The sequence below is a fragment of the Mytilus edulis genome, chromosome 5 (genome assembly GCF_963676685.1).
Source record: "Mytilus edulis chromosome 5, xbMytEdul2.2, whole genome shotgun sequence".
NCBI lineage: Eukaryota > Metazoa > Mollusca > Bivalvia > Mytilida > Mytilidae > Mytilus > Mytilus edulis.
In genome coordinates this window covers 82,180,398-82,196,223 of record NC_092348.1, presented here as the reverse complement: position 1 = coordinate 82,196,223, position 15,826 = coordinate 82,180,398, and the positions used below count along the sequence as shown (strand labels likewise).

Below are 15,826 nucleotides of genomic sequence, written 5' to 3'. Positions count from 1 at the left end.
TACTACACAATGTAAGTACCGTTACTCTACAATAGAATGTGTATTTCGAATTATCTTCAAAAATAACAATAATATGATTTATTTTACGCCAAGCAAATTGAAACAGAATGCCCCTTAGAATGATGTTTTAGTCATTATTTTTTTATTACAGAAACATGCCTAAGAAGAAAAAAATATCATTGTCAAGTTAGATAACTAGTGTCAGAATGACCACGTTCGATAACTTCTACCAGATAAGTAATGAGCCAGTTAGAGCGATGGGGTGTAATTAACACCCGGTCAAAGCAAGAGATGCATCATAATATTTTCTTTGAAGTCGGCCGCGTTTCCATTCCTTTTAAATATACAATTCCTTGGTATGTCCTATCAAAATAGATATGTTGTTTTTGGTAAACTGTTTTGAAAGATGCAAGCTAGAACAGTAAAGAGTGGTTGAAAATTGTGTTACACAGGTGATTGTGTTTAGTGTTGTTACAGTTCAGACAAGGGACTGTCTATACTATTTTAGTATAGAGGGTCCATGTTCAGACTCAGTCACTATCAGTAGAACAAATTCGGCGATGAAGTTGTCCTCTTCATGTGTACAACAAAACTTCAGTTGTGCGATGGTCCTAAAGGTTTTGAACTCAACTGTCATGCCCTATATAACAATGCATACGAATGTGATTATGCGTGTAATAACCAAAGACGATCTATGAAGATGAAATTGACGGGGGTATTTTTTGTATTTTTCTTTCTAACAACTTATCCAGGAAGCGGAAATTATAGTATAATTTAAGAGTCAAATACGGAAAAATAATTATTCTGCCAGTCTATCCAAATCGTAGAAAACAACAAGAACCTTCCTTTCCATGGAGTATAGGTAACTCAATAATGCCAATAGTTAGCCAAACAACTCATATGGGGGTCTTACGCACATCAAAACCAGATGATCCTAATCCGTTGTATGAAAACGTGAAAAAAGCTAGACGAGCCATGTACAGTTTAATGCCAGCTGGTTTGCATGGGAAGAATGGACTGGACATACAATCCTTACTACATATATTTAACATCTATGTCATTCCTGTACTTCTGTACGGCCTGGAATTAGTAACTCCTACAGGAAAAAACTTGGATATTATTGACATATTCCACAAAAAATGCATTAAACAATTACTTTCTTTACCAACAAGTACAGCTACGCCCGCCATATATATTCTTTCTGGACAACTACCAATAGAGGGCCAAATACATAAAAAGATTTTATCATTATTTGGAAATATATCTAGACAACCACAAAATAGTTTAGAAAAACAAATTGCATATAGACAACTACTTATGAAAACAGATGATAGTAACAGCTGGTTTATTATTGTTAAAACGATTCTAGCGAAATACAACTTACCATCCGCCTTATATCTATTAGACAGTCAAATTCAAAAATTAAAATGGAAGACCATGGTAAATAAAGAAGTATCAAAGTATTGGAAACATTTTATAGAGGGTCATTGTAAGCTGTACCCCTCACTAAAGTATTTAAATAGTCAATATATACCAGGAAAGACACATGTATTAGTAAACCTATCTGCTAGTAATTCCATGCAAGAAGCTATGAGAATACCCGTAAAATTAAGAATAGCAACAGGAAGTTATATACTCATGGCTGACAGAACAAGGCATTCAAAAAACAAAGGACTATTGGCAACGTGTCCTTTGTGTCAAACATCAGATGAAACCTTGGAACATTTCTTACTACTCTGTCCTGCACTGTCGAACCAGAGAAAATCAATCTTAAGCAATATCCAACTGCTACATGAAAAGCTCAGTATTCAATTCAAACACAACGGTAGCGAAGTAGACCTTATCCAAGTGATAATTGATTCAAGCACAATTGGATTACTGGAACCCAGTTGTGACAATTCAATCCTAATGGACATAGAATTTCAATCAAGGAGACTATGCTTTCTACTACACACAAGCAGGTCGAGAATTCTCAATGATATCGATCCAACATCAAGTTAGCTTAAAAGACACCGTGAGCGTGGGTTACGCCACACTCTACGGACACATCGATAAAGGAATCTCGACATTAATACAAAATGAGCGTGGTTTTCGCCACACTTGTTAACTCAACCATAGCCTATAATGCCTTCTAAAGCGTGGATCTCGCCACACTTTACTGAAGATGCTAAATATATATCGTTATCAGAGAATAAGCGTGGATCTCGCCACACTTTAATGAAACTATAATACTACAACTCAGCCCAATAAAGTCCTATGAAGCAGTAAGCGTGAGTACGTGGCCACACTACACTGTATACAGACACATCGATAAAGGAATCTCGACATTAATACAAAATGAGCGTGGTTTTCGCCACACTTGTTAACTCAACCATAGCCTATAATGCCTTCTAAAGCGTTGATCTCGCCACACTTTACTGAAGATGCTAAATATATATCGTTATCAGAGAATAAGCGTGGATCTCGCCACACTTTAATGAAACTATAATACTACAACTCAGCCCAATAAAGTCCTATGAAGCAGTAAGCGTGGGTACGTGGCCACACTACACTGTATACAGATAAAGGTTAACTATCCTAAATAAAATCAGCAAACATGCAGAAGAACGATTTATGCTGATCATATATATATATATACATGTAAATAAACTGTAAATATCGAGGAAGTATTTTAAATTTTAAATTTAATGACGTTGAACTAGCTCATATTTTTATGCCGATACATGTGTATATACAAAACATTTTAAATATTCCTTTTAATGATGATAGTTATCTACCTGTGTGACTTTTATATTTTAAAGATTAAGATATATGTACTTTCGAACTGGTGGTGGAATACTCATTGATTGAGGTGCTCCTTTATTGGAGGAAGTTATGCAATACAAGTTACAAATTCCGTTTTTAGTTTTTTTTTCATCGCGGACTTTTTCATTTGATTACCGGGACCCTTAGCCTCTCAGAACACTTCCGCTTCCAAAACAAATAAAACTTACCACCACGAAAAAAGCACAATAGTGCTAAAAGTGTCCTGTCATATTTCGAATCAAGTTTTTCACATCTTTATTGCCGGGACCTTTTTTTAGATGACTAAACGGTATGGGTTTTTAAGGGCATACGATACAGTTTTGAACCTGTATTTACAAGTTGATAAAAATTTGCATATAGGCTATTTTTTACCTGATTAAATCAAATATGTCATAAAAAATATATTTTCATGTGCTACTTTTTGAGTAAAATGAGGTCGAAATTTTGTATATTTGCTCAAAATTCAGATTTGTGTCCGTATTTTCTTTTTCGAAAGAACGACGTAACGTTTTTGCCCTAAAAGATAAACACAAATTGTTTTTTGTTAAATAATCGGTAATTTCTGTATTTTATAAGTATCATTAAAAATTATGCAATTTTTATTCCGAAATAACTCTATATTTATCAAATGTTCATGAATAGAGGAAAAAACGTCATTTTTTGAGCACTGCATGCAACTTCCGAAGCAAGGTTGTCGGCTCTCCGGACATTCCCGAAGTCCTGCGTTTATGATTGCCGAGTTTATGAGCTTCGGTCCTTGCTTGGAAGTTGCACTGCATGATTACTAAAATTTAAAAAAATTGCGCTATTTACAGTTTTATAAAATTTGGGTCACATAATCTCCTTGCAAAATGAAACAAATTACTATTTTAAAAAATAGGGGTCCATGCACTCGTTTTCAAATTAAATCAGTTTGAATGATAAAAATCAGTCGTAAAATGCATCTTTTCCCGATATGTCAGAGTTTGACGTCGCGAAAATAACATTTTACGTTAGCAACGTCATTACCGTCCCTGTAACTGTATCGTATGCCCATAAGTGAATAGTAATCTTCGTATATCCTTGTTATAAGAGTAGCCAACTTCTCTAAGGCCAACTATTCTTGATGGAATTGGAGTCCCTGACTTTCTGGTCGTCATTCTTTATTTATCGGAACAGAAAAAATATTAAACTTACCTGGAATATACATTTTGTGTCATCTGCAGCACAGTGATTGGCATCAGGGACATCTACACCGTCTACACTGACCTTGACCGTATATTCACCGTCTGGCATAGGTCTAAAAGCAGACGTAATTATACTTTATTTCAATGCATGGATACAATCTAATTAAAATATAGAACTATGATGTCGTTATACTTCATATACAATCTAGATAAAATATAAAACTTTGATTTCGTCATGGAATACAAAGAAAACAGATTTCTATATATGAGGGAGGGACGGAGGGGTCCTGATACCGAAATCCCGGGCTTAAAAACACGACATCCCGAAATCCCGGGCTTAAAAAACACGAAATCCCGAGGTCCCGCAATTCGAAGAAAGAATTCCCGGATCCCGAAAGGGTCAATCCCGAAATCCCGAGCTTAAAAACACCCGATCCCGGAGTCCCGATTAAGGTCCTATCCCCCCTCATATATTTTAAAATTAGATTGTGAATGGAAAACATAATAAAACTTGATTTTGATCTTTACTTCAAATAATTTCGTTGACCCTACACAATTTTTTTTATAACATTAAAATTGAAACCTTTTGAGCAACAACTTATATATTATAGACACTTCAGTTATTGTTGTAATTTGGAGTGATACCGAAATGGTAATTTTCAGACCATTTTTATGATCTTTTGATGTAACCAGATTTATGTTTGTGGATTAAGGGATTTATTAGTGGAAAACAAGTTTCAAGACATAAAAGAATTTATTGAGCCAATTATGGCGCTCATTGCGGATCATATTTATAATATAAGATAGATACATTAAAGTACACAGTTAAACTCTTTGGATAACAAGGATTAGTTAGAATGAAACGAAAAAATAATTAATCCTATATATGTTATATTGTCTGGATTAACCAAAGATTTTTATAATTAAAATACTTGGATTAGCAATAATCGAATAAAAGTTATGGAATAGACCACTTCAGAAAAATAAAAGTAATACTATATGCAATATATGTAAAAAGTCAAAAAAGGTACATGTATCTGGCAGACAGTACAAGTATACTTCAAAGGGAAACCAAACAACATTATGGGTTAAATACCGATAAAACGTTTTTGAGTATATGCAGTCCAGAAACAAAGCGGCTCTTTTCCGTATACGGAATTCGTTGATTTACGAGAAATAATCGAAATGTATCTTAAACATTCAAGGAGCTATTTTAGTTAGCTTTATGGACGAACTGTTAATTCAAACATTTCTAACAACATATGTAAATACCTTGTGTAGCATGTAGCCTGAGATGGCGTGCAACCATCCACATGTATATCGCATTCATATTCACGTGTCCCTTGGACAAGCTTTACTTTGTTACCTAAATTTTCATTTCCTGCTCCAAAGTTAAACTGGGTATTTGCAAACCCTGAAGTAAAATAAAAATTAACAATGCAATTAACACATTTCTCATCAGAACAGTATAAACTATTGCATTTGATTTATATGTCTGAAACTTTTTTTATACTATATTTTTCCATTTAATTTCTCTTCAATCGGCATATTTAACTGTAATATAATTTAAATCATGTTTAATCTACATTGTACATAAAAATTAAAAGTAATTTATATATATATACAGGTATACAACTGGATCAAAAGAAACGTGGGGTATTCATCAATGAGACAAACAAACAAAATTCTAAATGTCTAAAACAATAGACACATTTCTATGCAATATGTAAACGCACAAAGTTAGATAAGTGCTGAATAACGTTAATAAAGACGATCAAAGATTTATCGCCATATAACTTAAAGGAAAAATATACATACCTGCCCCTGAGATGGTTATTCTGGTGCCTCCATTTCTACTTCCGTATTTCGGCGAAAGCCCTGTTATAGTTGTAGCTAGAAAAAAGAAAAGATGTATTTATAACTGCTGTATAAGCAGGCGATTAAAATATTGAGTTTTCATTTGCCGAAAATGATCACTCCCGTATGAAATAATGCATATAAACAGAAGACATACATGTAGGATACATGTCGTATAAACAACATGCATTAAAGTTTTGGTGCTATAGCATTATAACATATGCTGAATAACTCCTAACTAAACCTTATATTTGCGATATTTCCATTTTTATAATATTATAGTCCTTTAGCAGATATATAAGATTAAGTATGAAAAGGTAAGGAAATACACCCTTTGTACAACAAAAGAGAAATTCTTTAACAAAACAAAAATTCTTGATCATGGGTATTAAAAGCATTGCTTTCTGCTTGTACTCTGAAGTGATGCATGTATATATACTAAGTATTCGATATTACAATGAGCGACAAAGCATCCGTTATTTCTGAAAATAATAAGGAAATTAGAACAAAGGATAATAAACAACACAATAAATAATAAATTTACATACAGACACAATACAAAACAAAACAAAAAAAGATTTAGAATCAAAGAACTTTTATGAGACTAGCCTTGGAAAAGGTAGTACATGTATGAATGGCCCTCAAAACATATTGAATAGATATTTTAGTTGGAAAAACATATCCAAGGACAAATTTGATATTTATATTGATAATTTATCTAATAAAAAGATACGCATATACTTTATATGAGTTAATATTTAAGATATCTAACTAATGATCAATATAAACATAGTTGATACATAAATACGTAAAACTGACGTGAGTTCGTGACCGCTGTTTCTTTTATCGTCAGAATATTTTTCATAAAACATCTGTGTCATTTTAATAGTTTTGTCACAGTTCCAGAGGATGATTCCTTTCACGAATCATTTAACTCCTTTCACGAATCATTTAGCTCAGGGTATAATATATAGGCTGAGTTAAAGGATGCATTGATCATGATGAAAATGCAATTATTTGAACCCTTCAAGGCTTGTTGACATACCATCTGCACTGTTCAAGTTTAGTGACTTTATAACTTTTAATTTCACACCAGATAATTGAAAATTATTATTTTAAAAAATTCAATTTGTTGGTAAAGGAATCTGAAAGGAGTTTTTGATACCTCAATTTGTTTATAGAACAGAAAAAAATTATTACTAATATCAACCACAGTTTATAGTATGAATGATTTATTTTAAAAGTGTAAGACTCTGGATAAGTACACGAATACTTAAGAATATCTTAAATTATAGATTAGCAAGTATTTATATTCCCTGAGATTATTTTTACGTACAATTAATTTTTTCATTAAAAATTCAGTCAATGATAACTACCTTGCATCAATGAGGCGAAAAAAAATGGCTTATAAGCTATGTTTAGACAAAATAATTGAAATCAGCTACTTTGATACGTATCGGACCGTAATGTTGATAATATGACCAAAACGAGAAATATTAATGTTACAAAGAAATAATTGTTATGAATTATTTGGCCCAGGCGGGTATGAGAGACCAACAGTTAAGTGAAAGTTAGTTCCCTGGTTTCACCAATTTGCTTTCTAACGTTTTGACAATAGACATAATTGCAACAGAATGCAAAACTATTCATGTATTCGGCTGTTGTATGCTCTTCAGTTGGTCGGGTTGTTGTCTCTTTGATATATTCCCCATTTCAATTCTCAAATTTAACTCATGTTACTTGCGTTATCTGACAGTTATTAAAAGTAACATTATTAAAATATGATATAAAACCGATTGTATCATAGTTATTTTAAATCCCTACATTTAACAAAATAGATTTATTGATAACATGTTTTTTTTTCCGGTCTAATACTAATACCTATTGTTTATTCTTGTAATATGACGTTGGATTATCAGACATAGAACAAGATTGAAATAAAATCCAATTGACCAGTAATTGTATAACATTAGATATTTAACGGCGATGGTAATAAAAATAAACTTAGTTGAATAACATGATTGTATCTTAATTTTTAAAAGAAAAAGAAATGCTTGTTAACCGAATGTCCAGTGGCAAATAGTACATGTATATTTATGACGAGAAAGTGAATCGACAAGTAAAACTGAGATAGAAATGGACAAAAGACAGAAGTTTAAAACTCACAATTACGTAAAATAAATATATAACAAGTATCTTTTTTTGAAATGTTTTGAATGCACGTTAATGCATTTAGGAGCATAGAGTTTTAGTTAAGGCCCACTTTACAAAAATGTTGTATTTTGAAATATGTTTCAAATGGTATACTATTGGCATGCTCTCAGTATGATACAATTAAAATAAGCTAGGTTAAACAAATAGGACATCATGATTATTTTTATTCAATCCATTGATGTTCAGAGGAACATTTATTGACCTAACCATTTTGATAGGACACGGTCGGTATTTTGTTTCCGAGGGTAAACAATGGTATTTTACAAAGTTAACTTATACCCATGTCTTATTGTGTTTTACCATGTTTTAACAATTATAATCTGTTAAATCGATAAGGCTAGATAAACAATTTTGTATTGCATGGTATATAGAGACATTGATCCCCTACGTTGTAAATTTTATAGTATACAACACATCTTTGTTCTTTACAGAGTTAAACTTCTATCAACCTTTAACATTGTTTACTATGTAAAATGTAAACTAATGAAAAATATTAGGACTAGGGCTATATTAAAGATTCTTGCATTTTAATATTTTGGTTTTATGGATTATTACCGTTTCGTCATAAAATTTTTAATTTGAAGTTTCATGTGATCAATTGATTTAAGTTTAATCTAAATGCTTTATTTCAGAAAAGTAAGTCATGTAATCAATGTAAGTTGGAAACTTATAAATTATTGAAATATCAACTGAAACCGTATCGCGTTTATATCTTTATCCTCAACACCGCGTGAAAAATTAAAAGTTGAGTATATATGAGATGTGGACTCTTGCGAACAGATCGCCCGAGCACGAAGAAGCCAAGAAAAAATATTTATTATTAATGCCATTTCGTATTAAATGTAACATTAACATAAAAAATTTCCCAACAGAACAACGCGTTAAATATCATTGAAGTAAAGCTTATTGACTTATCCCGACATTTTCCCCGCGCATAAAACATATATCGCCGTTAAGAATTATCGTTTTCCTCTGCCTTTATCACCGATTATAGATTTCCTCTGCCTATGTCAGTGATAATCGATTTCATTTGCCTACATCACTGATTATCGATTTCCTCTGCCTATATCACCGATGATCGATTTCGTCTGCCTATATCACTGAATATCGATTCCTCAGCCTTTATCACTGATTATCGATTTCCTCTGCCTTTATCAGCGATTATCGATTACCTTTGCCTAAATCGGCATGATAATCAACCCGAGAATCCCATATCGGCCTGAGCCGCTAACCAATGTATTAATCTGCATAGTTATTACACTTTTATTACCAGTTTTGTTCCTTGGATGTTTAGATGATGAAAAACGCTCGCGTATTCCTGACCGTGCTTGAGGTGCATGATCCTTACTTTATGTTTAATAGAAGCTACTCTCACTCGATAAAAAGCTTCATATTATGTCTCGCAGCTGATATTTTACGATATCAACATGCAGATAACCTGATAATCGGTACTTATCCTTATTACGGACATTAGGAACTCACCGGCTCAAAATAATGCAGAGAACCATTAGTAAACTGAACATTTGTGTATTTTTGTAGAAATTTGATACACTTTCAATGCTATTTTATAACGCCATGTAGGCATGTTGTGGTTTAAAATTACTTTTCGCTTTCTACATCAAATGTAAGTGATTTTAACTGGAAAGACAATATATAGAATAACATTTCACAAAGTTGAACACAACAAACAATGTCACCATACGGTACTAAACCTATTTGGTTGTTTTATTTTCACGACAATGATTTAATCAGAGTGAGACTGAAAAAATCAATTTAACTGCTTTTAATAAAAGTTTTAATAGTGAATTATTAATAAGCTGTTAAAGAAGTACTTTTTAAGAGTTTGTAATACAGCAGACGGATAGACGTTATACTACCAAAGAGACAAGCAGAAATGTAAATAATGAAAACATTTGGTCATTTGTGGATGTAATTTAGTTTAGCATAAACCATTTCAAAATCTTATGTCATAAATATTTTTCAGGCTTTAAGATCAAACATGTATAAAGGTATTCGTGCATTAAGAGTATAATATACAGTCGCTACTTGTATGTCGGTATATAAAGACTCGTATCAGGCCTGTTTACAGGTTCATTAAATAATTAGTTCAATAGACATATACTAATCAATTAACTAAATATAATGAGAGTTTTAGAATATCACACTTATTCTAAAACAATTGAATGCATATTTAAACATGTTCTGGGTCAGGTGCATATCAACTTGGCTGATCTAGATATGTCTATGGAGTACCGTTATCGCAAGACAAAATATTACAGGTCTATTGACAGTATAGACCTACTCTAAGTCATCTTTGTATCAAGATATACATAATATTGTCATAAAGATTTAATTTTAAACAATAGTTATAAATTATAGTTATCACAGACTATATAATCACTAATATTGCAAGGTCATTTAAAGGTTAACTCCACCGTCGGCATAAGGTTTTTTTTAAAAGACGGCTTAGCTCTGGAGCGTTTACCCATCTTTTACAAAGACTTCTAAAAATGACTTCTGCAACTAACCAAATCGGATTAAATCTGTATTTCTTTTTAAGCGAATAAAACGAACCTCGAATGATATTATTTCTTTGAGATTTAATGCGTTGGTTTAGAATAAACAGTCAGCATGTATTTCGCTCAACGTCTTTAACGAATATTTTCATTCTTTTACGAAATATTTTTTTAATTCTAACAGAATGTGAGAGAGAAATGAAAAATAAGATACAAAGATACCTCAAAAGCATGTTTTATGTAATAATTTATCCAAGCTTATTATAATGCATATCCTCAGTTTTCAATGCTTTAATTTCGCAGTTGTTGAAGCGCCGGCTTCCAACAGAAAAGTTAACCTAGATGGATTTGACTATTTACTTTAGGTTCCGTTTGGTAATAAGCTCATCACGTATCAAATTATTCATATATATGTATATGCTTAGCTTTTAAAATTGTGGGTTTGAGTCTTATTTCAGAAGGTAAAACCTTGAGATCAACCCAGAGAAAGGCTTAGGCTGCATCAAAAATAATTATAATTTTAGTGTTATTTTCATTCTTAATTTCATTAGTAAAGATTAGCGTTGAGATCTCATAAAACATGTTTAAGCCCGCCTGTCCCAGAAAACCTCTATGCGTGTTCTGCTCGTTTTGATTCTTTTGTATGTATCGTCGTGTAAATTATGTGGCGTACATTGTGCTGAACTAGTAGATATTATTTTTTGCGGATCAGCTGATGCGCGCCACCGGTAGCGGGATTTTCTCGGTGCGTTGAAGACCCATTGGTGGCCTTAGATTGTTTTCTGCTCTTTGGTCAGGTGTTGTCTCTTCGAAACATTTGCGTGCTATATCATACACTCAATAACTCCGTGCTATATCATACACTCGATAACTCCGACACATTTCCGTGCTATATCATACACTCAATAACTCCGTGCTATATCATACACTCAATAACTCCGACACATTTTCTTGCTATATCATACACTCAATAACTCCGTGCTATATCATACACTCAATAACTCCGACACATTTCCTTGCTATGTCCTACACTCAATAACGATCTCTGATGTAGGAATGCATGTGTCGTGTACAAACCAAAAAATATAACAGCAAACACCATTTGAAACACTATCCAGACCGCGAACATCGTTTCGTATTAGGCAACGTCAAAAAAATCTGGCCAACATGACAGCCCTTAAAAAGTTTCTTTAAAAAGAGACTTTCTATGATGAATTAGCAAGCACCTATATTCAAATGTATATTTATGAATAAAGAAAGACTGCATATGAAAGACGAATTCTGAAAAAAAGCCAATTATGGAGGAAAAAAAGAAATTAAAAAAATGAAATACAGATCCGCTTATTATTTCAAAAACAAATGGTTTTTTTTTTTATTTTAAAGTGACAAAGTATGATTTTTAATGCTATATTATAGTTTCTATAATGAAATTGAAACACAGACAAATTTTCAAGGCCATGTTTATTTTTATTCAGAAGCTTCAGTGGTCTAAACGCACAGTTAACAAACTCTCCATCAATATGTTCTTGTTCATCTAACATGATGTTACGGTTTAAAGACGTCCTAACAATTATTAACATACGGATATCGAAATATAAACTACAGAATAATTTAAAAAGCTCGAATGAAATTTCTGTATTCTAGCAAACCTTTTTTTGAGCTATAAATTACTTGACTGTTTATTGTTTGGTAATTCTTATCATATACTTCATCTTTGTATACTATTTTAGATTTATAATAAACAGAGTTATCACTTTTTTCTTTCTTTTATTTATAGTTTTCAAAATTCGTAAAATAAAAAGTTAATAATATTTGAAAACTGAAAAATACGATTCCTGATTTAAGATGCATAAAATCTTTCATTCTCCGCAAGTTTTGAATTATTCAAAAACAATAATTTGAAAACGACGCATATTGAGTGGTATCGGTGAAACCATTAATTTTGCAAACTGTATTTTTAATGCATGCATGTTATGCTTACTAAAGTTTTTATATACAATCAAATAAAATATATAGCCTTACCTCCATTAGAAAAATCCACCAAGTTACATGCCCATAAAACAATACCGAATAATTTTACAAGACTTTTCTTCATAACGATATTTTGTAAAATGTGACGAATTTTAATTTAAATCACCCTTATATAGTCTATACCCACTGACGTAAGTTCTATTCAAAAGGCTTATACATTGATTTTTGGACCATTGCTTGACCAAAGGGTACATGTACTGTATACTTATATATTTAATACGATATTATTTTTTTGTATACATTTTAATAATTGGTTTAAAATGACCATTTTCATTAAAGTATAACCGACGTAAGTGCTAGTGTATCGACTAAGTACTGACTAAACTACTTAAGATTTATTAATAAGTCCCATTGGACCGAAAATATTCATTAGGTTATCATTGTAAAATAATATTAAATTCTTTGAAATGCAATTATAAAATTTATCAGAAAAAAATCAAAGTTTCGATTTCCCATTTGTCCATTTATCAAAATTATCATTTATCTTCATAAAAAATATTGAAACTCATTAGAGCTAAATGTCGCCATTTAGAACTTGATACATGCCGCCATTTAGAACGTCAGACATCCAATTACTAGTTTCTTTTGAGATACAATAAAGACAATCCTGTTTCAAGATTTCAATGAAATATCGGAGTCTCAGAATTTAAATTCGAAGTTAATGTCAAAATTGTAGAATTACGTATTATAAAGAAAACGACATCATTCATTATAACAATGATTATTTGTTATGCTATTGCTTTGCAACATATTGCATGCAAGTTGTAAAAAGTATAAATATTTGATAATGGTAAATAAGAACAAGCCATCTGGTACCCTTATGTACTATATATCTTTATTCTCATAAACCAAAATCCATAGTAAAGAGATATAATAAACATAAGTAATATAACGACATAGTCAGAATTAAATGTATGATCTACAAGTAGAACAAAAGAGAAATTATAGCTTATATATGTAAACACATTATATATCTATATAATATGATATAAACGTTATTGAACAATGATACCTCTATGAGTCCAGCCGTTTGTTAATTAGTCTGATTAATTTGCACAAATGGTTCAGTTAAGTGTATACGATATCGAAGAGATCTCATGTAGATTTGAAGGGGTTGCGATACATGCAGATGAGATCTCGTGTAGATTTGAAGGGCATAAGACAGAAAAGATATCACGTAGATTTTAAAGGCATACGACACAGATGATCTCATGTCGATTGTTTAGGGTATACGATGCAGATGAGATATCACGTACTTTTAAGGCTATACGGTGCAAAGGAGATTCTTAGGGGTACACGATACAGATGCGAGTATATTTGTAGGGCAAGCCGTATAAAGGATACCGGTATATCGCGTAGATTTTTAGGCATACCATACAGAGGAGAACTCACGTAGATTTATAGGATTTACAATACAGTGGAGATCTGACTAAGACTTTTAGGCATACGATACAGATGGAAGCTTACGTAGATGTGTAGGACATACGTGACGAGATAGAGAAGATCTCACGTAGATTTTTAAAGCATACATTACAGATGAGATCTCAAGAAGATTTGTAGGGCATATACGCTAAAGCGAATATCTCAAGTAGATTTTGAACATACCATACAATGGGGATCTCACTAAAATCTATAAGGTATACGATACAGAACACATATCACGTAGATTTTTAGGGCACACGATACAGAGGAGATCACACGTTGATCTTAAGGGTTTTACGATACAGTCTAACAGATGAAGATACCAGCTAGATTTGTAGGACATCCGATATAGAGGTTATCTAACGTAGATTTGTATGGGCATACGATACACAGGAGATCTTACCTACATATTAAGACAAACCATACAGTAGAGATCTAACGTAGATTGAAGGCATACGATACACAGGAGATCTTACCTACATATTAAGACAAACCATACAGTAGAGATTTAACGTAGATTTGTATGGGCATACGATACATTGGAGATCTTACCTACATATTAAGACAATCCATACAGTAGAGATCTAACTTAGATTTAAGGCATACGATACACAGGAGATCTTACCTACATATTAAGACAAACCATACAGTAGAGATTTAACGTAGATTGAAGGCATACGATACACAGGAGATCTTACCTATATATTAAGACAAACCATACAGTAGAGATCTAACGTAGATTTGTATGGGCATACGATACACAGGAGATCTTACCTATATATTAAGACAAACCATACAGTAGAGATTTAACGTAGATTTGTATGGGCATACGATACACAGGAGATCTTACCTATATATTAAGACAAACCATACAGTAGAGATCTAACGTAGATTTGTATGGGCATACGATACACAGGAGATCTTACCTATATATTAAGACAAACCATACAGTAGAGATTTAACTTAGATTTGTATGGGCATACGATACACAGGAGATCTTACCTATATATTAAGACAAACCATACTGTAGAGATCTAACGTAGATTTGTATGGGCATACGATACACAGGAGATCTTACCTATATATTAAGACAAACCATACAGTAGAGATTTAACTTAGATTTGTATGGGCATACGATACACAGGAGATCTTACCTATATATTAAGACAAACCATACTGTAGAGATCTAACGTAGATTTGTATGGGCATACGATACACAGGAGATCTTACCTATATATTAAGACAAACCATACAGTAGAGATTTAACTTAGATTTGTATGGGCATACGATACACAGGAGATCTTACCTATATATTAAGACAAACCATACAGTAGAGATTTAACTTAGATTTGTATGGGCATACGATACACAGGAGATCTTACCTATATATTAAAACAAACCATATAGTAGAGATTTAACTTAGATTCGTATGGGCATACGATACACAGGAGATCTTACCTATATATTAAAACAAACCATACTGTAGAGATCTAACGTAGATTTGTATGGGCATACGATACACAGGAGATCTTACCTATATATTAAGACAAACCATATAGTAGAGATCTAACGTAGATTTGTATGGGCATACGATACACAGGAGATCTTACCTACATATTAAAACAAACCATACAGTAGAGATCTAACGTAGATTTGTATGGGCATACGATACACAGGAGATCTTACCTATATATTAAGACAAACCATATAGTAGAGATCTAACGTAGATTTGTATGGGCATACGATACACAGGAGATCTTACCTACATATTAAAACAAACCATACAGTAGAGATTTAACTTAGATTTGTATGGGC

At 32.3% G+C, this 15,826-nt stretch overlaps 1 protein-coding gene across 4 annotated transcripts in view; it reads right to left on the bottom strand.

Moving 5' to 3' along the window:
* The window catches only part of LOC139524597 (fibrocystin-L-like), a 68,999-nt gene extending 56,316 nt beyond the window's left edge, over nt 1–12,683 (bottom strand). For all 4 annotated transcript variants that reach the window (XM_071319516.1, XM_071319517.1, XM_071319518.1 and 1 more), the window contains exons 1-4: nt 12,581–12,683; nt 5,790–5,864; nt 5,244–5,385; nt 3,982–4,084 (exon numbers count right to left, since the gene is read on the bottom strand). In XM_071319516.1, the coding sequence (XP_071175617.1) occupies nt 3,982–4,084; nt 5,244–5,385; nt 5,790–5,864; nt 12,581–12,653 (393 nt within the window). In that variant the 5' untranslated portion in view covers nt 12,654–12,683. The remainder of the gene's footprint in view (nt 1–3,981; nt 4,085–5,243; nt 5,386–5,789; nt 5,865–12,580) is intronic.
* Nucleotides 12,684–15,826: the final 3,143 nt, after the last annotated feature.